General features: G+C 39.5%; 1 protein-coding gene across 1 annotated transcript in view; it reads left to right on the forward strand.

Moving 5' to 3' along the window:
* Positions 1-826: 826 nt before the first annotated feature.
* fcho1 (FCH and mu domain containing endocytic adaptor 1) overlaps positions 827-26247 on the forward strand; it is an 85916-nt gene continuing 60495 nt past the window's right edge. Inside the window, exons 1-2 of the mRNA XM_084723747.1 lie at positions 827-936; positions 21214-21265. Coding sequence (XP_084579873.1) covers positions 21239-21265 — 27 coding nt within the window. The 5' untranslated portion in view covers positions 827-936; positions 21214-21238. The remainder of the gene's footprint in view (positions 937-21213; positions 21266-26247) is intronic.

Consider the following 26247-nt stretch of genomic DNA (forward strand, 5'->3'; position numbering starts at 1 on the left):
GAATGATGCAAAAGAGATGTAAAATACTTAAGTTTCAAACATAAAAACTTGGAGTCTAGAGTCTGAATAAGTAAAACATATATAGCCTATATTTATTTATTGGTTGAATATTGCAACAGATGTCATCTGCTGAATGGCACACAGTTCAAACTAATTTGCAGACCCTGCTTCAGATTAAAACAACAACAACAACAACAACAAAAAGAATTTGACAAAACATTTTCAGGATAAAAACAACAAAACAGATAAAACAGACTGTCTGTATGTGTATATTTAATGGGCCTGTGTGTATGCACTGACATACAGTTCTTTTTATGTGTGCACTTAAGGGAATATCAAACTGTTTGCTGGTTTATTAATTTTAAAAGATGTTTATGTGTTTAACTCCTTGCTATATGACAAGCGAATCTAAATGTACATTTAAATCATCTTCAAATATCTTTAAGGATGAGCTGAACAGGCTGATAGACAATATAGAAGTGAGACTGTGTGTTGTTATAAAATGCAAAAAAACTGTATTAAACAGTAGAATGACTTACAGAAGTTATTACATAACTTAACTTTGCTCGTCCTTTGTTTTATTTTGTAACAGAAAGTCAGAAAACAGAAGTCACGTCCTTCAGGTACCTTATATTTCATTTCTACGTTCAGTATTTAGTGGGCGTTACCCTGGAAACAACTACCCAATAGGCTGCTAGTATACCATCTAGAACCCGCCTTTTTATGGTTGCTATGCCTACTACACGTCTCTCTCTGAGTGACGGACGGAGCAGCCAATCAGCGTCGAGCTGGGCGGGAGCGCACACTGAAAACTGTCTGGTGAATTTCTACTACTATGATCAAACCGCTCAGGGTGCACACAAGTGTTGGACCGTGGCTGCCGACTGACTGGGGATGGAAAATGTACTATAAACGCTGTTGGAAAAGTCTATACAGGTAATAAATTATCCCTCCGCTTTTTGCCTCCTTCTGTGATATGAACGTAATTCAGAAATTGGCTCGAAAGACTGAGCTAACGCTACGCTATTAAAAATATCGAGTTGGTCATGCGTGGCTGTGACATTGTTGAATTGAAACTGGCAGCTCTAGTAGACACGTTTGTTTGACATATGGACGGAGGGAAATTAAGCTTTGAGGAGAAACTTACGGGAGAGCTGCGTGAGCTTTAAATATCATGTAAAAGTCAAGAATTTAAACTTTGGTAGGTAATTTTCACTCTAACAAACCTTGATATGTGTCTACAGAGGGGCTCAGAACTAGCATCATCTGCCAAGGTGGGACAGGGTTTGTTGGACTGAATTTTGATATTAGTCCTTCTGACATAAATTCAGTTGACACAGAGGACATTTCTGCCATCTGATACTGACTTAGATTCATTTTTGGTCTGTCAGTGGGTGTGTGAGTTGAAATGGATATCACTGAATTTCACTGGTCAAATTATATCTTATAAAACAGGTTGTTGTGATGTAAACTTAATAGAGAAGTTTGTGTAATCTAGTATTTTTATGCTCGATAATGATGCTACTTATAGAGTGAAACATCTGCTCATAATATATTGGCCATTATAGCATAAACATTAAAAAAAGTTTGTGACCAAGATATGTATTTTACCACTGGAAAAAACTTTACTTCCTGTGGTTTCCACTGTTTTGTTGCTGTATGCTGATACAAATATATCTGTGATAATCTGAAATCGTCTGATAATGTTTGCCATGCACATCTAACAGTCAGGCTCACTTGTGACAATAGGTGCCTTGGGTACTGTTTGAGAATAATGGCTGCGACTAGCGATTGTTTTCATCAGCATTCAATCTGTTGATCATTTTCTCGATAATTGAGTAATTGTTTGGACCGGGTAATGTTTCCCAGAGCCCAAGTTGACATCCTCATCTGTCTTGTTTTGTCCCCAGACAAAAAATATTTAGTTTATTGTCATAGAGGACTAAAGAAACCAGAAAATGTTCACATTCTAAAAGCTGAAATCAGAGAATTTGGACATTTATATCTTAGAACTATTACTCTATTATTATATCACTCAAGGTAGTTGACAGCAGCTCAAATCCTGATTTAGTCTATAAATGTCACAATTTCCCAGATCTCAAAGTGACATCCTCAAATTGCTTCTTTTGTCCTCCCAACAGTCCAGAACCCAAAGACTGTTTATTTACCATCATGAGTGACAAAGAAAAACAGCAAATGTTTGATATTTCTGTTTGAAAAATGACTGAAATTATTAAAATAGTTGGAAACTATTTTTTTTTTTCTATCAAGCAACTAATCAATTAACTAATTGATGCAGCTCTAATTGGAACAAACATAAAATAAATCTCTCAGAGAACTGTGATAATAAAACTATAACTAATAAAAGTATTTGTGAATTGGGTGAATCAATATGCATCAATACAATATAAAATAAAGGCTAAAATGTGTAAAACCACTCCATGAGGGGTGACCATCCCACTGTGGGCCTCAGAAACCACTGAGTTGGCTGAGAATTACTTGGGGATGGTGAAAACACCGAGTATTCAGCAAGCACACAAACAGAATCAGAACTAATTGTGGGTTTACTGCTGGACATCACAGATGAAAGAACCATTATGAGGTTTCTAGGTTAGATGGAGAGAAAGCTCTTCGTGGCTGCAGAGATGAACCGGTCTGTCCCAGCTATCCTCTGTGAATTCTTACAGGTATGGCAAGTATTTGTTTGCCTCTGTTGGAGAATGGTACCCAACACTCTGACGCAGCTGTGGTAAACAAACTTCTCCTCAGGAAAGGTCGGATTAAACAGATAAGAAGTCGCCTTAGTGTGATCATTTATTTTGATGCTGTCTTGGTTTGAAATGTAGTATCTTACTGTAGTTTTTTGAATTTACAACACTACAGTGGTGCCCTAATACCATGCTGTATTATTCTGGAGAGGATCCTCTTTTACCAGGCAGGCCTTTTTTTTGTTTTTTTAGTAACTTAAAAGACAGTCTGTAACCTGACAGGGCAGACCAGCGCCTGAACATTATGTTAAACTAATAAGTATACCACTGTGAAAATCCAATTATGTGTCTGCAACCACAACAGCTCTAATTTGAAGCTGGTCAGGGATGTTTGTTTCTTGTCATCCCTCTGTCTCTCTCATCATTTCCTGTTACTCTCTACTGTGTGCTGTCGAACGCCAAAGAACGTGATCAAAATCATCTTTAAAACAAAACTGATTCTCTGTCCTTTGTGACAGGGTAAAATATCCTCTAAAGTGAAAGCAGGAACAATTGTTTTGATGAGTTCAGGGCTTTCAGGTAGGCACTTTGCTTCATTGCATCACTTTGAGGAGGCGCAAGTCAACTACTCTCTGGTTTCACCAAAAAACCCAACAGGAATTCCCCTTTGACTGAAGGATGTTTAATTTCACAACAGCTATAGCATGAACCACGGCGTTTGCATTTGAATCCTGCACCACATCTGTCTCCTTGTGCTACAGTGCGTCTGACTCTGCTGGTAATGCTTTTTTTCCCCCTCAAAATGGCAGGAGTTGAGAGTCAGGGTCTTTTGATATCAAAGAAATAAACAACACTCTCCCTGGTGCCTTGACTTCAACAGGAGAAAGGCCATTTCCCTTCTGAGAGCTCACAAAGTGAGTCAGGGTGAGTGGGATGGAGAGAAAGGAAACAGAATGAAGGGATTCAATAAAGAAAAGCGCAACAGTGTCGAGAGCAGCAGTTGTCTTTTCTCACCTCTCACAATCTTGACAAATCATATTTGGCGCTGGGTAGTTCTTGACAATCAGTGTGCATTCACTGACCAAAAGCTGTTTTATATTCTGAGACTCATCAGTTATGTATATCTAAAGGTATGATTATTCATACTTGGGCTACAAGTAAGATCTCCGCCTAGGAAGGCTTAAAGATGATTGATTACCTTAATGCTGATGAGACAGAAATGTTTTTGCCCACCATAGCAACATGGAAATATGAATTGTATGTCAGCCTCTTTGAATGAAATGGAACATTTGTATAAACAGTCATGGTAAACCTAAACCTAACCAAGTAGTTGTGGTGCCTAAATGTTACCATTTCAAAGGTGTATGATGCAGTAGGTGTGTCCCTGTTGCTCCTGTCAGTCTGCAGATAGACCTGCTCGGAGTGCTGAGCAGTTGCAAGTGCATAGGGAGGGTCGAGCTTGTCAAAGCCCCGTGTTCGCGGGACTGCTTTTGTGCACATGGAGCAGAAATGCTGCCTCGCAAAGATGCTTTTCCGCTAGCAGATACAGTCGTATGAGCTTGTATCACGTGCATGCTCCTGTTTTTTTATGTGCACACGTTTTGAGACTAATTAAATGCCATAGGAGCTTCATTTCTCTTTTGCCTCTTTTCTGTGCAGCTGACGCAATGTCTAGCACAAAAACACTGCATCAAGCACCATCATGAGGTCGAAATCTGTGGTTTAGAGTGACATTTTCTCAACAACTACTGAATGGACAACCATAAAAAAATGTTGTTTGCATTTGTCGTCTTTTGTGAGCCTCTGACTCCTAATCTAGTGCAAATATTCATAGTTTAAATTTGTCCAGTACTTACAAGCATTACTGCCTCACAAAACCATTAGCATGGCTATAGACTCAGTCTTGTTTAAGCTATCCATCATCGACTTGTGCTCCACTGCATCGCTGCTTGTGATCTGACTGATACATGAGTTTTAGCTTTTGTTGAAGTTGGTAAACCTCTAGCATCAGCACTAAAAAACCTAAAATCTAGCACTAAATATTAAACGTAAAGATCTAATATGACCTTTACTTATCCTGGAGACACTCAGATGGAGAGAGAAAGCTTGGCTCTTATGTTGGCTGAGTGATGGAGCTCCAGGCTAGATGGCTAACATTGTCACTATACCAAAGATTATAATAAATATTGCATGGTAACATATTGCATTGTTCTAGTAATAAGTAAATTGTAGTGACCCCACACTGTGTGGCATGTTTGCTAGATTTGTACAAGTGCTAAGGCATTGGTGAAGACAGTGTGCATGTTTGCATGTTTGTTTTGCTCTTATTCCAAACAAAAGGACAAGATACCCTACTTAGCTGTTTACATGGCTAATGAAAATTATTACTCCTTTAACATACAGCTGTGCATACTCTGTCATATATCCAAAAACCTGTTGGTATTCAAATCTTTCATGTTTAAAAGTTGATATGCTGTTTTTCATTCCAACCAGACGTGTTTTTTTTTTTTGTGTGTGTGTGTGTGTGTGTGTGCATGTCAACAGTCTGTTGGCCAGTTGGTTTGTTTACAACACACAGCTGACCATAAACAGATAAGAGGGTGTGTGTCGCAAAAACCGTGGTAAAAACCCTAACTGAGACATATTCTGGATGCTGTGTATAGACCTACATGCCCAAAGACTGCACGTAATACCTGATTAAAATCATATTATCCCACGTCTTAATCGTAAAACCCTACATTTGGAATAAGGCAGAATTATGAATGTCCAAACAGAATGTGCTGTTTGCATAACTTTGATCAAATTCAAGATATTGTCATATTCGTTTTCTGCCATTTTGCATGAAGGATTACATGTAAGTATTTTTCCCCGGGCAAGAAGGAAATCTTTGTTGATTTAGTTGTATTCTTCTACAAGATACTGGTGCTATCACGGCGAAACAAATAGAAATGCTGTTTGAAACCTTAAGAAGGAACACTTGGGAATCACTCCATTTTAGATATGAGCTTACAGGTTGTCATTTAGGCAGTCACAGAATGTGAGGAGGCTGGCCACCTGGCTCAGAACATAATACAGGTGGTTAAAGAAAAATGCCCAAAACCTTTGGTGACACCCTCAAGCTTTTGTGACTGCCCCATCACAAACCCAATTGCTAAACCACAAACGCTTCTACAAAGCCCGGTGCAGAATTTTACCTCCCCAGACGTCAGAATTGGAGGTTGTCAGAAAGAAGGGGGAGGTGAGGAGAAAAGAAAGAAGCGGCTGACGAAGAAGAGAAGAGCTCCCTGTTTTGCATTTATATTTGAATGAACTAGATGTCTGTGCCGAGCCGACGCTTTATCTGACAACAACCTGCTGAGCCGTCCTTTTGCTTGAATATTCAAACAAGCATGAACGCTCATGTGCACACGCTTGCAGCCATGCATAGTTAATCATCTGGATTGTTCAACATCCCTGATGACTCCTTTTTCTCTCTCTGTGACCCTTTAGGATCTTCTTACTATTACTTATTGTGATCCTGCCTCCCTCCTCCCCTATTGGCTCCCCTGCAACACATTATATGGTGCCAATGACAAATATTAATTATACATGTGTAGCCTCTCATATGTAGGCTAGAGCGCTGCAAGGCCTCCCCTCGTCTCTGCCAAGCAGGGCAGAACCCAGAGGCAGGAAATATGAGGCAGGAAACAGTAAAGCTAACCTCTTATGTAATGAAAACACAAACAAAACTCCTTTGTACCTTCAACTCTCAGGTCTTGATTTACAGAGCAATACATTTCTTTCATCATAAAAGAAGTGGAGTTATGATAACATGCCTGTAAGTTCACAACAGGTTATGTCCTGTTGTGAGATCTTGTGCAAGTCCTCTGTGTAAAACCATGACCCGTGCCCGAGGTTGTAAACCAGCCGAGCCAAGGTCTCCTCGTGGCAGATGGGAGGGTCCCAGGGCAGGATGGAGGAGCGCGCCGTCCCCCCTCTTTCTGGCTCTAGTCCTGGATCTATTTCTGGGTTACTGGTTCATTTTATGCTGCGCTCGTAAGGCAAGCGCGATAAGGAGAGGTGAATAATAAAGAAAATTATGTTGTTGATTTGCTTAACAGCAGCGTGGAGGGCGATTTCAATTTAAGATTATTTTAATTACCTCAGAGTTAAAAAGGAATCAGCCACGAGGAGGGAAACCTCGACCATAATGACAGGCTTAAAGTGTATTTACAGTTGGACTACATGATAATGTTTATAATCACTTGTTTCAAAATGTTGCTTTATCTTTTTGCTATTCATTATTCATGGAAGAGAAATCAGATAACTAACGCTGAAACTATTAGTCAGTTAATCAATTGAAGGAAAATTAATCTGCAACAAATTTAATAATGGATTAATTAAGTCATTTATGGAGCAAAAGTATCTGGTCGCAGCTTCTCAGATGTGAGATTCTTTGTAAAGTGAATTTGAAAAGTGAATATCTCTTGGTTTGGGGTGGACAGTCAGTCAATTGAATGTGCTAACTTATACTAAAGAACATTTTGATTAGTATTTTTCAGTATTTTTGGATATACATCAAAAACAGCTGGCGAAGAAACGGCTATTAAAAGACAACAACACAGAGGAAGCCTTGCTTGATGTATAGTTGTGCAGGCAGCCATGGAAAAGACTAAAGCACCTTGTCTTCAGATAAAATAAAACTATAAATTTATTTTTTGTGCACAGGCAAACAAACAGACCTGCACATACTTGACTCGACAGGTCTTCATAGGGGTAAAAAAAAATACTATCAGTATCAGCCTTTTTTGTTGATGTGTTAGGAGATATTTCATTAATAATTGGTTGATACAACAACCTTTATCAATAACCTGATTTAGATCATTGTACCAAAACATTGTTACTAATTAAACATGTCTGACTGCAGCTGAAGGAGACGGTGTGCAGGAGTCCGTTTGTTCTGTGTTGTTTACATATGATCTTCTCCTACACAGCTGTTGGTCTGCAGGTGTGTAAAAGTTTTGCTCTTTTATTGTCTCTGTAATTAAAATGCTCTGTTTCTTCCCTTTATATTATTGATATAGTAACAAGTATTTGGTAAGCAGAGCTGTAACAGTCAGTCATTAGGGCTACAAATAATAATCATCATCAGTTAATTTACTGATTATTTTCATCATTTATTAATGAATCATTTAGTCCATTAAATGTCAGAAGATCGTGAAAAAAGCTCATCACAATTTCCCAGAACACGAAGACTCATCATTTACTGTCACACATGATGAAGAAAAGCAACAAGTTCTTACATTTAACGGGGTGGAACCAGCAAATGTTTGACATTTTTACTTGACTAATCTCTAACATGAATAGTACAGTTTTGATAATCTGATTGGCTTCATAAATGACTTAAACAAAGTGTCAAACATTTTCTTGTTGCAGCTTCTCAGATGTGCTTTTCCTGTTTCACATCATTTGAATTCAGTATGTTGGAGTTCTGGTCTGTTGGTCAGATAAAAAACAAGAACAAGTGACTGACTGTTAAGTGCTCTAATTATGCTGCTTTTTGTCTTAATGGCAGCCTGAAGAATTGTTGGCAGAGATTTCATTTTTACATTTTTGCATCAAAATAGTTGGCAGCTAATTTACTTTTAATAAACCAATAGATTAATCAACAACTTGTTGCAGTTTTATCGGTTATTACCAGATCACTGATCTGCAGCATCAACATTGAACAAGTTGGATATCAGTTGTGATCAATCTAATGTGCCAGACATTTACCTGCTTTTCTCTGTTTCACATCAATTGAATTGATTATTTTGGACTTATTAGTCAGACAAAACAAGTGACTGTTAGTTGCTGCTCTAATTGAAGAGTTGTTGGCTGTGATTTCGCCAACATTTAAGAAGCTGGAACCAGCAAATTTGCAACTAATTTACTTTCAACTTGTCATGACTCTATCAGTCATCAACAGAAGACTAATCTTCAACATCAAGATTGCACATTTTTGATAATCAGTTGATCATTTCTGTGATATATGAAGCTAGAATGCCAAACATTTGCCCGTTGTAGTTTCTCAAATGTGAGGATTTGCTACTTTTCTCAGTTTCACGTCATTTTAATTCAGTGTAGTGCAGTTTTGGACTGTTGGTCAGACAAAACAAGTGACTAATTGTTAGTTGCAGCCTTAATTGTACTGTTTGATGACCTAATAACAGCATGAAGAGATGTTGGCTTTGATGTCAACAGAAAATGATGATTGAAAAGGATTATGAGTATGAATAAAGTTGCAAAGTATACCTTTAATCACTTCATTAATGTCAGATATACTTTATATTATTTGTTGAGTATGTTGCTGCAGAAAAGAGAAAGAATTCCATCCTCTTGATGGGTTACTAATAATATAGTAGAATACAAGTGGAACACAATAAACCGCAGTGTTAGACTCTAATTTCCCACAGCTGCACGTGTGCACACATGCTCATCTCTCCCTGTGTATTGATGTCGACGTGTGTTTTGAGAGTGTTTGCTGTCACACTGTTCACTCTCCGCTCTCACACCACTGGTCATGCCAGAGCCTGGAAGTGATGCCTGCCTGGCACGTTGTCATAGACTGGACTGGACTGTGGCTGTACGCTGCAGTGACAAAAGCACATTCAGGCCAGGACAATGGGGAGCTGACTGCCTGGGCTGTGTTTATCACTCTGCTTCTCTCTCTCTCTCTCTCTCTCTCGCTCGCTCTCTCTCACTGCCTCCTGTCTATTGTGTTTGCTGTCTCACTGTTCCTCTCGCTCGGTCTCAAGTCACTGAAGGCTCGAGCGACGCGTTCACCAAGCAGCCCGTTTATTGCTTTAAGAGAGCAGCCCTGTGCAGCAGTGTTTCCGAAGCTGCTTTAGTCATTAAACACAGGGTGTAATTCAGTCATCAAGTTGGCGGTGATGTGATTGTTGGTTTCAGGGTGTCATCATTCAGTGCAGCCTCTGGTTTTAATGCTTCACGTTGACGCATTTGGCTTTGTGGGCCGTGCTGACAGTTTGGAGGTGCTGATTTGTTGCTAATGATTGTAGCAATCATCTTTGTCTTCACAATAATTACACCATGAATCACCACCAGGATACTGTATATAGAGTAAGACCAGGCTCTGATGCAGACTGTTTATCTGATCTAGTTCATTGACTGACTTATCTATTTTTATTTTCAATGAATCAATTCATCTTTTTGTTTTCAAGATGTTAAAAAATAATTACAATAATAATAATAATAATACAATAAATAATTACATTACTCAGCGTTTCTCAGTTACAGTTATATACAACAAAGAAAAACAATTAATCCTCAGTCAAGTTTGAGAAGCTGGAACTGGAAAATGTTTGGCAATTTTCCTCGATACATGACTTGAATGATTAATCAATTATTGAAATGGTTTAGAGCTGAAAAAAAGCAGTCAAATGACCACTTAGTCGATTGACATACAATTCACCAGCATTTTGTGGGATAATTAATCATTCCAGTAGTTTTTCAAGCAAAATATGCTAAACTGTAAACTGGGAAACACTGTATTGGTAAGCTGAATATTTTTGGGTTTTCTGTCAGAAGGTCAGAACAGTTTGACAACACCTTTGGCACCAAGCTATTGATTTTTGGAAGATTTTGTCAGATTTTTCTTTTTTTTTTCTACATTTTATGTCATTTTGTAGTAGAGGTTGGACATCTGGCTAAATAATAACACAATCTGCTTCACAATTTATCATCTTTTCTACAAGTGTTTTTTTTAACTCCCTGTAGGCTTCAGCCAGACTTGGAACAGCCTGTAAATTTCTCCATTTGCACCATTAAAACACGATATTGCATCAAAGATACTCACATTTTTCAACCTGAGTTTAATTTGATCTTGTAAAGAGAAGCTAGAATTTAATATAATCATAACATAACACTTCTCAGGCACTCAGTTGGATTGTTTATGGTACGTCAGCCAAGAGCCATGTGAAGTATTTAATTCAATCAGCACAGGCATCTAGTTGGCTACATCACTCTATTGGTTTGTTTATGTCACATGGATCTGCAAGTCAATGAGGTTATATGAAGTTTTGAGACAGAAATAGGACATTCAACAAATTTGAACAATTTGCCTGAAAAGTAGATTTTAGAGGCGGATTACAGATTGTAGATCATAACCTAAAATCATTACCCACCCCTAGTGTGTTGACTAAAACAGCAATCAATTAAAGAAAATAATCTCCAAGTCATTTCAGCAGCATCATTGCACTGCTGCATATAAAAGAGGTTAAATAAAATACTTTTTGAAGTGAACTGCTACACTTAGCAGGTCCTGCTCAGGAAGTTGGCGCTGTAAGAATAATAAAAAGGATGGTGGAAAACTGCACACAGCACAAAAGTGAGTTTTGAAATTTTGAGGTTTCTGTAGCTGGTCAGTGTGGAGTGTTGAAGCCAGAGTAGCTGATTGAGTTCGCAATGTGAAGTCAGCTGCTATTAATTTGTTTCCACAGACCAGAGGAAATAAGCGTGTGTAGTAAAATGGATCCGTTTGTTAAGATAATATTACAGCGATCTGGATGCTTGATGCTAATGTCCATCAGTGCATTAATGGGATCTTTTTTTCTCCCACCCCTAAAAATTTCTGATGATTAATTTTCAGACAGGTTTATGATCTTTCCATCCATGACCACCTGTTATCATGTGACCAGAAGTTCAGGTTTAGGTCATGCAATGACTCCTGAGCCATTGAAAGTTTTGAGTGTAGATTCTCTTCAGACAGGTGACATTAGTTGTTATAAGTATGCAGAAATAAGCTCTTTGTTGTGCTTCTTTTGTGTCAGACATATGTTCTGACTAATGCAAGGAGAGACTCCACTGAATGACGAATATACTAAAAGCTTATGGTGGTGCTTGACTGATTCTATCAATGTAAAGAGATTTTATATTCATGAAAGAAACTGCAAAACGTCCACAGCGAAGTCTTGCTCTAAATAACCAGCCACAGCAGTGAGTCATCCCACGCTGAGACGTGGCAGAGGAGTGCAGAAGTCTGTCGGTGGCAGTGAAGGGGAAATTAGGCCTGACACAAAATGATCTCTCCTCCACGCTTCGCCAAATCAGGTTTAAAACTAATACTGAAGGACAGATGAGTCGATCTGCAGTGCAGTAGACTCTGTAAGGCTTCAGCTGCTCTATAATTTTAGTATGTTTGTCCTTGTCCCACACTGTCCTCAGTGGCTCACACCTGCACTTGAGGAATAGACCCATCGAATAGTAATGATTTTAAACATGGAAGAGGTCCAACAAATAATGATTCTCTTGATTATTTTTGTGATTAATTGACTTGAATATTGACAAATGGTCATGATAGTTTCCCAGGTCTCCGGGTAAAATTACTTGTTTTGTCCAATCAATCTTCCAAAACCCCAAAATGTAATGAACAAATCCTCACAATTTAGAAGATGGAACAACTCTTCGAGCCCTACGTTGGACACAGAGCACAAGGCAGTGCAAGTGTCATTGCTAGTTTTCTACAGATGCATTTGTCATTTTCATGCAGCAGAAGATAACCCCCCCCCCCCCCCCCCCCAAAAAAAAAAAAAGAAAAAAAAAAAAGAAGAAAAAAGCCTTAAGTCAGTGGTGCAAAATTTTCCTGCCATTTAAAGGACAAATTATTCAGACTCTGCTTCTTGGGCCTTGTACTTAATCCACTGGTCATAAAAATTAACATTCTGGTTAACAGTGGATGGGTTGCAAGTGGGTGAAACAGGGTGAAGAGTCTGCCCATTAAAAGAGACTCTGTGTGCACTTACACTCAAGGCACAGCAGCGTGACTTGTTACTGCGTGCATGGAAATGTTTAAAACAACTGAAAGCAGCCTCTCTAATGACACACAGCCTCTCTGTTGATGCTTCACCTGATTTCACCCCTGTGCAATCCATCCCCTATTAATCAGGACATTCATTTTTATGCCCCTGCCCGCTCGACCTGCAGATTAACCACAGTGCCTGTGCTTTTAACTGCGGTCCTTGCATCACTACAAGTGGGTCATTTCAGCATCCTCGCCTGCTTTTCCAATTTGCCTAATCCACCGTTGTAAGCAGCAATGCACCAAAGACAGGTACACCACGCTTTTAATAAAGGGAATGTGCCTGATGGGCATAATTATGAGCTGAAGCATTTATTTAGACTTCAAATGCACAGAATACACATTTTATCCAAATTTTGTAACCTAAGCGGAGCATAGTGTCCTCCACAACCCGAGATCAGCTCTCTGCTCTGGTTTAATCTCCCCAGCAGTAGGGAAACAAGACTTGGGAACTTCTTGGATGTTTTATGTGTTTTCGTGGACAGACTGTACATTTACTGCCACCAGGCAACTTCACTGCTACACTGTCATTCATAATTCATGTTTACGGCAAAATAGATCAGGAATATTCCCGCATGTCGAAACAAAACTGCAGACTGCCGATACTGATGATAAGGTCTATCTTGTCTGTGTGTTTCAAAGCATCCAGCAGCAAGTGAGCAGCGTGACTTCCTGTGCAGAGGCTTCATTGTGGTGTAAATGAGGTCATCGTGTGAGCGTGATGCTGACATGATGTTTGTGGTCCAGACAAGGGGTTAGTCTTGCTTCTTAATAAATCACTTGATTAATTACGAAGATTGTTTTCAGTTCATATTCTGACAATTGAGTAATCAACAAATTATTTCAAATGTAATGGGCTTTTTGCAAATACAATACAAACTATAATTTGATATTATTCCATTTTGAATGTACCCATCTTTAGCCTGGTTTTGAATCTTTTTCTGCATTTTTTTTTAGAGGATACCTTTTATCCATCTTCCTTATGCTGTAGCCAGTATGTCACTTTTGTCTCATCCTTTCATCTTGTCCTTCACCTGTTTGCAGGCTTGTTTATGTTTACCTGTCTGATTCTGAAACATGGCTGCTGTGCCTGTTTTATCTCTGAGTCTCACCACCCACCCACACACCTCGCCTCACTCCTCTCTGTTTTTCACCTCTACCTGTCCTTTTTCTTTTTCGCTCTACTCCTTTGTGTCCGTTTCTTCCTCCCTCCTGCTTTGCTCCCTGAGCTTGTGACAAATGTGCCTGTTCAGAGGTTAGTGAAGCATCTTTATTCCACACTCGACTGTGTCATTACATTTAACCCAGTTCCATTTTTATTTTGCTCTCTGAGCCAGAGGATGAGGCTATTCTTCGGTGTTTTCGCTGTCAGTGTTAGGAGAGACATGAGGAGTAATTTCTCTCAAACCTTTACCTTTCATCCTCTCACCCAGAGGAGGGAGAGATGCAGGTGGAGGTGGAGAGGAGGCGGGAGATCGTGTTGACCTACCCTCCTTTCATTCAGCGAGACATCTGCTAGTAGATCCGTCTCTGGCAAAAGAAAGGAAAAGAAATAAAAACAGAAATGCTTAGTATGGGCAGAGAGGATGCTCCATTTATTTCCTTCAGGAATTAAATGGGTTGTGGATAGTTTTTGTCTGTGTATCAGACTTTCTTTCACTCCTCCCCATCTGCTTTTCTCAAGTCCTAATTTTTCATGGCAGCCATCTGTGTGTGTGTGTGTGTGTGTGTGTGTGTGTGTGTGTCAGGCAGTGTGAGGGAGGCAGAGAGCAGGAGAAGAGGTTGGTGTGTCTCTGTTGATAAGGCTGATTGGCTCGTCTCTTTGACTGACCCGCTGTCTGTCTGTTCATGATATGATCCTCAACTCAAACCTTGTGTTTCTTATTTCACTTTACTATCTGTGTGGCTATTCTGCTGCTACTGCTGGGCCTCCCCATGTCTCTCTGCTCGTCTGTTTGCTTGTGTGATTCTTTGACCTGTCAAACATAATCATCTAGCGTGAAAAGGGTTGATCGAGCATGATTATAAGTAAACAGATTAGCAGGGAAATGGCATTACAAGACATGGATCACTGGCATTTTGAATTATGCCAGAATTTAATGAGAAATAGCTGTCAGAGTAGTTGTTTATAAACCACAGAAAGGAAGATTTACAAAAAAATAGTTTATGTTCTTGATTGTTAGCCATAGTCACCCACTGATATACTGTATATAAAGATGGACAACATGACAGCTCTAAAAGTGAAGCCAAAACCCACTGGATCTGTTCAGTGTGGATCATAAATCTCACCCCCTGCATGTTGCAGAATCTGCAACCATTTTGCGGAAAAGATGGTTTAGCCTTATCAGGCTGATGTATTTTAGTTATTTGATGCTATAAAAAGCAGGTCTCACATCATGATTGACAGCTGAACCCTGCTAGCTCTTTTGTTGGTCGGCTGCATGTGCAGGACCTCGATATCGCAGCTCCAACCCCGATCACTGCTGCACAGACTCTCCAAACAATGTCACCTGTGCAAGAAGGCAGGACAAGTATCTGGGATATTTTGGCTTCGTTTTTGAACACTTCGACTAAGTGGTGACACTTCCACACAGACTGAAATATCTCAACAACTACTGGATGGAACTGCCAAAACTTTTGTACAGAAATAAATGATCGCCCACTTACTTTGGTACCTCCTGGACTTTTCCTCTAGCGCCACCATGAGGTTCACATTTGTGGTTTTGAGTGAAATGGCTCAACAACTATTGGATAGAATGCCATAAAATTTGGCACAGACATTCATGTCCCGCTGAGATTTAATTGTTAAAACGATGATGCTTTAATTTCTATGTTAGACTCATCATAGACATTGAGACAAGTGTGGCTTGCATCCAGTTTTGTGTGTCTTCTGCTGTCAAGACTTTCTAAGACTGATCTGGATGTAGTCTGGATTAGGGATGTTAATGATTAATGGTTTTATCAATGTTCATAATTTAATAATTAAAACCTTGTTGCTATTTTGTTGTTTTATTATTCAGTTTAAATTATTTGTGCTTCATGAATGAATTAATTATCGAAATATTACTTACACTGACAAAAAAAGTATTTGTGTAATCAATTGTTAATGTGTGCAACTATTGTTTAAGGAAAGTGCACAAAATTTGCAACTCTGGCTCTGTTAAAAAATGGATTTGGGCTGGCAGTCTGAATGAGGTCTTAGACTTGGTTATTTAACCGTGAGGAAGATCGTGTTTTTTAAATGATACACAAGACTAAATTAAGGTCTTTTAATTAACCCTCTCCTTGTGACCATTTTTTCATCCTCAAAAATAGCTTAAAGTTCCCTGGATTTACTGCATGAGAAAATTCCTTAAAACATTGTGGGCTCTGCTTCTTTTTGAAAATGACCACATATCTTCTGTTGTCATAAAACCTGCTCTGTCATGATTTAAAAAGTAAAAGATGATTAAAAAAAGCTTACATAGTGATGAGGATATTAATTTAGATCAGCTATAAGCCTGTGTCTGCCTGTAACATGATTACACTTTGCATTGTTAATTAGCGCTCACAGAAGACCTGCTGGCTACTGTTGTAAGAAAAGGGTCCACATCACTGCACTAAATCCTTGGCTGATTATTGGAACAATAAGAATATTTTTATTTTCTTATCTGAGTTTAATATATCAGCCAGCAATATATAAACTTCACCCTTATTTTTTGTTTTTTTGTTGCAGGCACTGAGGTGACTCAAAATGATCACATTTTTAGAGGGACAGTTCCCTCCTAAATCAAAAATACATTTTTTTTCCTGTGGCCTATAGTGTTGTTTATAAATGTAGATTTTTTTGGCATGAGTTGCTGAGTTGCTCAGATTTCCGCCGTAGAGATGTCTGCCTTCTCTTGTGGCGACAAAGCACTAGGAACTACTTTCCAACTGTCCCTTTAAGTTCCCCAAGATCTGATTTGTCTCCTCTGTGTGTATTAGTTTAGAGTCTGCAGAAGGTTGAGATTTGTTGCTGTGGTTAAACCATATGTGCATGGGGACACACACAGCAAGACCAAAATCTGTGCGGGCTTTTAATTTGTGAATAAAAAATGATCTTGAGGATGAGGAATCAAGGTCACAGTGTGTCCCACTTCTTCTCTGGGCTTTGTTTGCCCCTGAGCTGATTTCAGCTCAATGTTTAGTTGGAACCAGATGGAGAATGCTGGACGTCAGCTACTTCTATACATCCCACCGTGGCTGCTGTCCACATGGGGTCCCGCTCGGCGCACACACCTCTCTCTGTCTTTGTGTTTCTGGATCTTGCTGCGTCAAAACCGTGAGGATTAAAACAAAAAGGCTAATTAGCTCGGATCTGCAGTATGTTTCAATGTGGCGCTCCAGGGTGTCACAAGAGGAAAACAAGTGGCTTCTGTGTCCCTCGCCATCATCATCATCACGGTGTGTCTGTTTTTATCTGTTGTCCTCCCTCTGTCCCCTCTTTCTGCTCCCCTGAAAACCATCTGGTGGTTTGTCAGGATCACCGTCCCCCTGTGTGGGTATTTTGCCATGAAAATCTGCTCAGACAGCATTTATTGGCTTTGAGCTGGTGACCTTTAGAAATCTCACTTCACTGATTTGCTGTGTTTAGGTTCCTCTTTGGTTTGATTGCTTTACAGTGTATGGCTGCAACTAACAATCACTTTCGTTATCGATTAATCTGGCGTTTATTTTCCTGATTAATTTATCAGTTTTTTGGTTAAAAATGGTGAAAAATGTTGATTGTTGTTTCCCAAAGACCAAGGCGATGACCTCAAATATGTTTTGTCCCCAACGCAACCATATTGGACAATTTTTCTTAAAAGATTAATTGATTATCCAATTAATTTAATAGTCAGTTAATAATTAATTGATCTTTGAAGCTCGTGTCAATAAATAAAAACTTCTTTTCACACTCATGAAACAAAAACTTCAATAATTTTATTTGGTTTTGATTGGAATCAGTAATTTGGAAAGCTTTCTCAGGATATGATTATATTGCTGTCATTCCACTGATAATCAATAAATGATAATCATACTTTATTATAACCGAGTTATGCTCTACTATAATACAATATTTGTGTATCTGTCTCCCTCCTGTGCCGGACAAACCTGCTCTGCCAAACAGAATGCTGTCTGCAGGGGCCTCCAGTCCCACTGCTGAGCTAATTAACAAGGTGTGAGGGGTGTGTGTGTGTGTGAGTGTGTGTGTGTGTGTGTGTGTGTGTTTACAGTAGGTGTCACTGTGGTGGTTTCTGTGTGTGTGTGTGTGTGTTTCTGGTGCCTGATGCCAGGTCACCAGGCCTGAGCTGAGTCTGTGCCAATACAAGGAAAGGGCTGTTGTCAGCACACACATGCGCACACGCACACGCACACGCACACGCACACACACACACACACACACACACACACACACACACACACACACACACACACGGTCAGCAGAATAACAGATAACAGGAACACTGTGTGAGGGCAGCCCTGGGGAAACACGTTCGCATTATGGATTCTCTTGTAAAGAGCAGGACCAGATTCCAATGCTTTTGCCTGTGTGTGTGTGTGTGTGTGTGTGTGTAGGGGTCAGAAGGTGTATGCTCAGCTGCTGTTGCAGTGTATTCCCTCTTGTTGGCCGCCAATTAAAAGATGTCTCATTCATGATGAAAACAAACAGTCATGAAAACTCAAACCTCAGCAGATAAGGAGGAAAGATGTTTTATTTTTGTTTTTTCTTTCTTATCTGGTATCCCTGTGACTGTGCAGGTTACAATCAGACTTTTGGTAGCTTAAAAGTGAGCTAAGGAGATAAATCTATTTCAGCGCGATGTCTAGTTTAGTAAAATAGTATCAAAAAATGAGATTAGTTAATCCACAAAACCTCGTCAGTCTAACAATGATTCCTAGCTGTTGTAAAATCCCCTTTGATACGGCTTCTGATCGCTTACTGCTATAAAAAATGTTTTAGTGTAAAAAGTAAAGTATGCATGTCTGCATTACATGTACTTTACTGTACAAATAAATATATCTTCTGCTGTTTTATTGCACCACTAACCAGTATAAGAGTTCTCAATCTGTGAACATGACTCTAGGCTTTGAAACTGTGTGCAGTTTTATATGGTTAAGTCCAATTTTGCACGCAGAAGCTTCACTGATAGTTCACATTGTCAGGTGGCGTAGTAAAGAGTGAGAAAGTCTGGAGTATGAAGAAGGTGGGCTGGATGGATTGGCCAAACAAACACAGCATGTTCATTCAGGGTTTGTGTCCTGTATGAAACCAAAAGTCAACCTTATGTGAAGTTTAAGTAACCTAATTTTACGTGCCTTTATGTCATGTGAATTATGCATTGTAACATATTTATTAGAATTCAGATTATGATCTATTGTTGCTTAAACCATATGTGTTTTAAGTTTCCCAATATTTTTGTGACAAAAGAGGAGCTTTTGCGAGCTTGAACCAGGAGATCTTCACCCTCAGAAAGAAAAAAACTGCAAAAACACCACAGCAGTATTTGTTTAGTATCACATTAGGGTCATGTTTTTTCACACTACTAAAATAATAAAGACATGCTATCTTTCCACTATATTTTGTAGTTTTTCAGATAATATTTTAGTGAATGTTTGAGAACAGAATGAAAAACAAAACTTGCATGACAGCAAAGATAGATATGAGCATATCACCTGAAGGATGGTGTGTGCATCATTACATGTGAATACATTATACAGAGTCTCAAAGCATGGATCTGTATGCAGCTAAAGCAAAGCAGTAAAACACCCAGGAGAGAGTATTAGACGTTCATGGGGGAACTGTAGGGTCACCAGTCCGCAGTGCAACGGCCCCTGAGTGCAATTTTGGAGGTAGTTTTAAAAAGGCAGCCACAGTTTATCAAAAACCCTCACATTCCCCTTCAAGACTGAGCTGAAGTGCTCCATCGTTAAAACTTAAAAGTTCTCCCCGTGGCACTGGGTACCAGCTGGAGGTCTGGGCTTAATACACTGAAATAAAATGCATCTTCTTGCTAAAAGGAGAAACTTGTTGAAAAGTTTTTACTGGACACTTGTCAAAGAGAGTCCTTCGCCTGAAAGATTCATCAGAAACAAACAAAGTTCCTGAGAGACTTTTCCCCAGAAATTAAAGATCTTCTTTGAACAGTAAATAAACAAAAGCAGCCTCTCACTAGTATGATTCCTGAATCTTTCTTTTTTCATTGTGATTGTAGTAATAGTATCTTAACAAATGGATCCTTTTTTCTTATATTCCAATATTCCAGATTATATTTTTTCTGATCTGTGGAAAAAAACTAATAAATGATGACTTTACATGAGGTGCGTTCGAGATGAGCCAGGCCTGCGAAGAAACGATCACGAGCGATTGCTGCACAATACATGGCAGTTAGATTTGTGTTAGACTTGATCACAACTTCAATCAGCGATCAAGAACGTACCTTATTTCTTCAGCTATGAACATGGTCTGCACACTACAGGTAGCCTACAGGTGATCTAACAGGATGTTAGTGTCTCTTCCTGTTTATTCTCTGAAGTCTGCTAGAAACTGTCTGACTTGACTGCAGCTTTTTGTCTCCTGCTGCGACCGCCTGATCTCGTCTATTTTCCAGGCGAGTTGCAGTTCATCTCGAACGAGCCTCTTGCCACCTCAGTCTACTTCCTGGCTTCAGCACTTCATGCTGACTAACTACAGCAACCTCAAAGGGTCAGAGTTACATTTTTGTATGTGAAGGAATGTTAATTTAAAGGCTCTAAGTGTGCAGTTTTCAGGAACTCATTTCTTTAACTTATAATTTTATTGATTATTTTCTTATGGCACTAGCTTAATGAGCTTCAATATGCAGCATAGTAATGATGCTACTCCTGACTACAGAAGTGAAATGATTCAACTTTTATCCATGGTCTTAGTGTTAAAATAAACATCACAATAAATCATAATGTTGAACCGCAGTTCTTCCAGAATCACAATACATATCAAAGCAGTGCCTAAGTAGCATGATAGTATAGAATCAGGAGATATATTGGCCCAGCCCTAATGAGTAGTGTTGTTCAGTCAGCATTGTGGTCCCAGATGTGAACCGATCAACAGCAGCCTGTAACAGCATGTGACTCAGCCAATCAGAGCCGAGCACTGCGGCTATCGCAGGCTGTGATCAACTCCTTGGTGGCTCCCTCCGTCTCCTCTGCCTTCTTCCCTCCATCAATTTATCTCCTCTCCCCTGTACTCGCTCACTCTCCTTCCCCCATCTCTCCTGTCACTCCTCCTCCCTGCCTCCTTCCTTCCTCGGCTCCCTCCATCCTCCGAGTTTATCCTTTGAAGTCATTTGTTAAGCCCCCCCTCTCTTCTCCCTCAGGAGCTCCCTTCCTACACTGAAGGTGTCTCAGGAGTTTTAATAAAGTCAGGACTTTCTGGAAGCTTGTTTCTGTGCAATTTGCAGCAACATTAAATCTGGAGTTTATTGTCAGAGGGCAGAGAAAAGTCTGAACGCAGTCATTTTACAGATTGTTACAAGGAACCCAGAAGGCATCAGCCAGGTCATACTTGCAGCCACTCAGACTGTGATGTGGAGAAAATGGGGGTCAGGCAGATAAAAAAAAAGAAAAGTCTTAATGTCGACTTCTTCTCTAATGCAGCCCTACTTTTTTTCTCTGCCTCTTTTACAGATTGCTGTGAAACTCTTAAGTGAAGATGGCCTTCTTTCAGAACAACTTCTGGGTAAGTGTCTCGATAATAACTCCTGGTAATGACTCAATATAATGATGGAGATGATGCAAAAGGACACAGGCGTGATGGCTGCATCGATGAGGCTTTTATACCTTGAGCTTTAAACTGCCACATATTACTTATTCACCTGTTACAGCTGAATAACAGCCATGAGTCACTGAGCTTTTATATTCTTAGCCAAGCTTCTGCCTCCCTGCTGCTCGTCAGGTACGCGCAGGAAGCACTTGCTGTCTCCCGCCTCCGCTCACTTGCAAATAATAGAGATCGATTTTGTGTTCAGCCCTCTGCTTATTTTCTGCCACAGAAATCCCATTCAGATTATTATTGTACGCAGAGATAATGTCACTTTCTGCAGTGTTCATAAATGTAAACAGATATTTTTTTGAAGTGGTTGATATTACAGAACTAGCTATTACTTATTTATGGGAAATTTCTGAAGTTGCAGGAAAAGTGAATGTTGTATAAAGATTTTTTTTTTTTTTTGTGAAATTCTCTAACTTTAATAATTTAACAAAGTATACCAAACCCAGTCAATGTGTCTGGGTTAAACAAAGAATGAAAACAAAAATAGTTTAAAGTTAGAAAAGCTTCTTTATGTAGTAGAAGAAGTAAAAAACACCTAAAGGTGTGTTCATTAAGCTAGCTATAAACAGATGCACCAATGATATCTGTGTGTTCGTGTTCGGCTCAGCCTCTCACTGAACTCAGAACTCCCCAGAAACTCTGGTTCCTTCTGCCGTTCTCCTCCAGTCTCTCTACAGTTTTCCTTTTGTCTTGTTTGTGAAGCAGATTCTCAAAGCCCCGGGATGAGCGTGAGTTTAACACACATAGATGTGTCTTTGAGTCAATTTGCATGATTTATTACTTTTCGCTGATGTTGTACAAGGATGCAAGGTGGTTTTATATCATTTACAACAAGGTTATAAAATGAGATTACAATGTAGTTCCCTCTTTGATCGATTGGCTGGTTGGTTTGAATTGGTTGAATAAATAAATACAAATACAGAACATTTTAATTAATAAGTTCTGAGGTTGAATTTAGCAGTCTCGCAGCCTGAAGGAGGGAGCTGGTGGTGCAGCAGCAGATACTTCTGTATCTCCTGCCTGATGGCAGCAGAGTGAACAGGCTGTGGCCGGGGTTGGTGTTTTCTTTTATTATCTTTTACGCTTTATGGGAACTTCTCCTCACTAATATCACTGTTGCTCATTGCTCACACACACACTGAAGACGTGCTGGGTGGTTTTAATCACCTGCTGCAGAGTCTTCCTCTCCTGGGCCGTGCAAATTCCATGCCAGCTTGTGATGTTTCTGTCAGAAAGTATTAAGGTTTGATACCCGGCTCTAGTTTCATAGTGTCTGTTTGTGTTTGTTTTCAATTTTGTAACCACAAAAACTCAAAATCCTAATTTGACAAAAGGTTGATTTTGACCCCAGGTGTTGCCATATTTCTCCTCCGATTTCCTCAAGTTTGTGCAAGAATATTCTAATACAATATGAGAAAGACATTTCAGCATAAAACTGTCCAGTATAATCAAAGATTACTATACAGTTGAATCAACACCTCTCTAATGCAGTGTCAACAAAAAGCTGATCTAGTTAAGATTTATTATATTGTGTCAGAAGACTTTAGATTTTACAAGTGTACCTAATAAACTCAATATAGCAATTCTGGTTAATTATGGCATTTTTTAGCTTAATTGCAGTGCGGTAATTAATGGCCTCATTAGCAACTTTCCACAGATGTGTAAAGTGAAGGAGGGAAATCTCTCTTTAATCCCCCCAACGCCACCCTCATCCCCGAGTGACTTTGTCAGCTGTTCCAAGGTCTCATTTTCTCCTCTATCCCCACTTCCTCCTCTCTGCTCCGTCCCAGCACACCTGGCACATCTATTTCAGGTGTGTCCTACTTCTTCTCTTGCCTCATCAGACTTAGAAAAGTCCTCAGTAATATTTTAGCAGTTGAACTAAAATGAGACTAATCCAGACACAGAAATGGGATTTAGGTAGGACAGCGAACACATATGACCTGGGGCGTTTTAGAACATTTAAAGGGATAGTGCAGATTTTTTGAAGTGGCGTTTTATGAGGTTCTTATCCATATTCAGTGTGTTACCTGCAGTAGATTGTGGACAGAAAGCCCCTGGGGGAAAATAATCCTTGTACTGCTGTGGACATGGTCAGCCTCTTCTGACAGGAAACCACTGTTATATAAACCAAATATCCCTCTCTCCAAAGCCACCAGACTCCTTTGGCAAAAAAACAGTAATTTTGCCTTGCAGAACACAGGAGCTGCTTTGGGTTATTATGTGACTTCAGTGAATCTGAACTAATTCTTTAAAAATTGAAATCATACAATAATACAAACTGAGGATGTGTGATATCATCAGCACATCATTGGTATCAGCAGATAAAGGCTTTAAAATGAAATGCTCGAAATGCTGATGTTTCTCCTGATATAACACTTTAATTATGTGCATATGATGCCAGTATGTCTGCTGTGTGGAGGGTTTTTGAGGTGTTTGAAATGGATATGATATCAATGGATATCAAGTTGTTGTTTGCAGTGATTGCTCAGTACTGGTCACATGCTTGTATTTTACTTTAAAAAGCATTGCACCTTCTTGCAGGTCTTCATTGTAAGAGTAGGCATGATAATTAACTATAGGGGAGACTTGATGTTCTTTGCAGTTAAGTGGAAAAAATGTGTGCTTATATTGGTATCGGCATATGCAACTGGCAAAAATGAGTTTTAACATACTGGCATACCAGATATCAACAAAAATTCAAGATAGTGTATCCCTTACACAAACAAATTAACCAATCAAAGCAGTGGGAGATGAACAATTCCTGTGTTTTGCAAAAGGAGTCTAGTGACTTTGAAGAGACAGATATTTGATGAACATAACTATTGTTTTTTGTTGGAAAAGGCTGTCTGGTGGTGAAAATATTCTAAATATAGCGCACACTTAAACTGATAATGTTGATGTTTTAGGTGGCTACGGTCCACAGCAGTACAAACCAACTGATAAAACAATGTGGGACATGTTAGCAATGATGAGAGGTCTAAAATTTTGACATGTCTATCAAACTAAAGAAATAAACATCCCTGTCTCACATGTTGTCCTCTGTGTAGCACAGAATAAACAACAGATAAGTTCTTCCCCAGTCTTTGTTGTAGCTGCATTTCCTTTTCTTTGTGTCGGTGTCCATCATATTGGGGAGACCCACAATTTTCTCTGTTCCCCTTTTATATTAGTGGTTTGACCTTTGAAAACTAGAGACAATTAAAATGTGTGGGACATCATCTCAATATGTGGAATAAAAATGCTGTACAGTCCCTAGGAGTAGTTCCCTCTGATTATTCTGTGTTCATCACATGATCTTTCAGGTCTGCTTTTGTCTAAATGATAATCCATCTTAACTTTGTGTTCCTGTTATCTAAAAATGAAACTGATCAAGTAAGTCAAGGTGTTTATAAAGGCCAAAGCATTAAACAATACAATGATACTCCAAACTCTCTGTCTGTGGATGTGCAACCACATTTTCAATGAATTAATAATATTATAAGCTAAGTAATTGTAGCCGTTAGTGTGTTTGTACAGTCGTACACTTGTTTTTGTCTGCTACACATTCGTCTATGATCTGTAGGTATTGCAGTGTTTGTGCTGAGGGCAGAGCAACAGACAGGCAGGTCTGCAGGCAGGGGAAAAAAAGAGGCAAGAAAACGAGAGCAAACTGGCGGGGAGGGAATCAAGCAGATCAGGAGTCATGCAGCAGAATTTCAGCCAGACATATAGACAAGGTCAGAGAACTGCTGCACTTCGGTATCACAGCAACTATAACGTTTTAGGCTTCGTCACAGCGCCGACCTCTGAAATACAACTATATAATCTGACATACTATTCGTTATTTGTATGCCTGCATGTGTGTTTACATGTTCCTAAGTGCATTTCCCACCCAGCCTACTTTCAGACGCAAATAGCTGTGTAATACAAATCAGCCCTCCAGTTAATTAGACAGCGCGGCCACTTGGGAACAAGTCACACACAGAGCTTCGTCTTGTTTGGCTCAAGAACATTCGCAGCCGCTCACAAAGCCTCCTCAATGCACGCTGTCCTTTCCCATTAACTATATAAGAGCTTTGCCCATGGCCCACAGGGGGAAGCCCATCAGCTATAATTAAGTACATCCTTAGTAAATTAAGGCACTGTTGAGTCTCAGGAATAGAATTTCTTTCAGGATTGCTGCTGCTTAGTTAGACTCTGAATTTAGATTTTTCCTTTTCAGAAAGATTTTATGCAACTCACTCGAATTTCCTCATGAGAGATGATGGAAAGGGTCAATTGTTTTAGTCATTTATGACAAAGGAAAGTGCATTTCAGCTGGCTCTCGTCAAGAATGAGTAACTGACCCACAAAGCTGGTAATTGCCCAAGGTGCTGGACTCATATAGGCTCCAAAGTCCCCTTACTGTGGAGTAATTAGTTTGGGTTGTTTGGTTGCCTTGAAATATGTGAATATGCACCGCCAGAACGCAGCATTACTGAAATAAAGGGCTTTAAAGCAGCCACTTTACAACCTGACATATGAAATCGTCTGATTCAGAGGTATAAAATCAGGTTAACACTGTCCACATCTTTATTCAGCAATTCAAATGAGCCTGGTGTCGTGCCCATCGAAGGCTGTTTCCTGTTGTTGGAGAAACGGTTGACCGATCAGACACAGAAGAACGGCGACAGAAATTATGACACGTGTGAATGAGACTGATGCAGTTGAACGAGCTGCTCTAAGTTGATTTACAGAAATAACAACTCTTAAATCAGTCAGTAACCAATATGCATGGGATTACTGTAAACTGGGCTCTAAAGAAGAGGCTATTAAGTATCCAAAAAGAACAGTTTCATTCGCCTAACTTTGGAGCATTATTTAGCCGCCTTCCCGACAAGCTGGCGAGACTCGGTTGGTACCAGTTG

This window comes from Lutjanus erythropterus, chromosome 7, assembly GCF_056507025.1.
Source record: "Lutjanus erythropterus isolate fLutEry1 chromosome 7, fLutEry1.hap2, whole genome shotgun sequence".
NCBI classification, from domain to species: Eukaryota; Metazoa; Chordata; class Actinopteri; order Lutjaniformes; family Lutjanidae; genus Lutjanus; species Lutjanus erythropterus.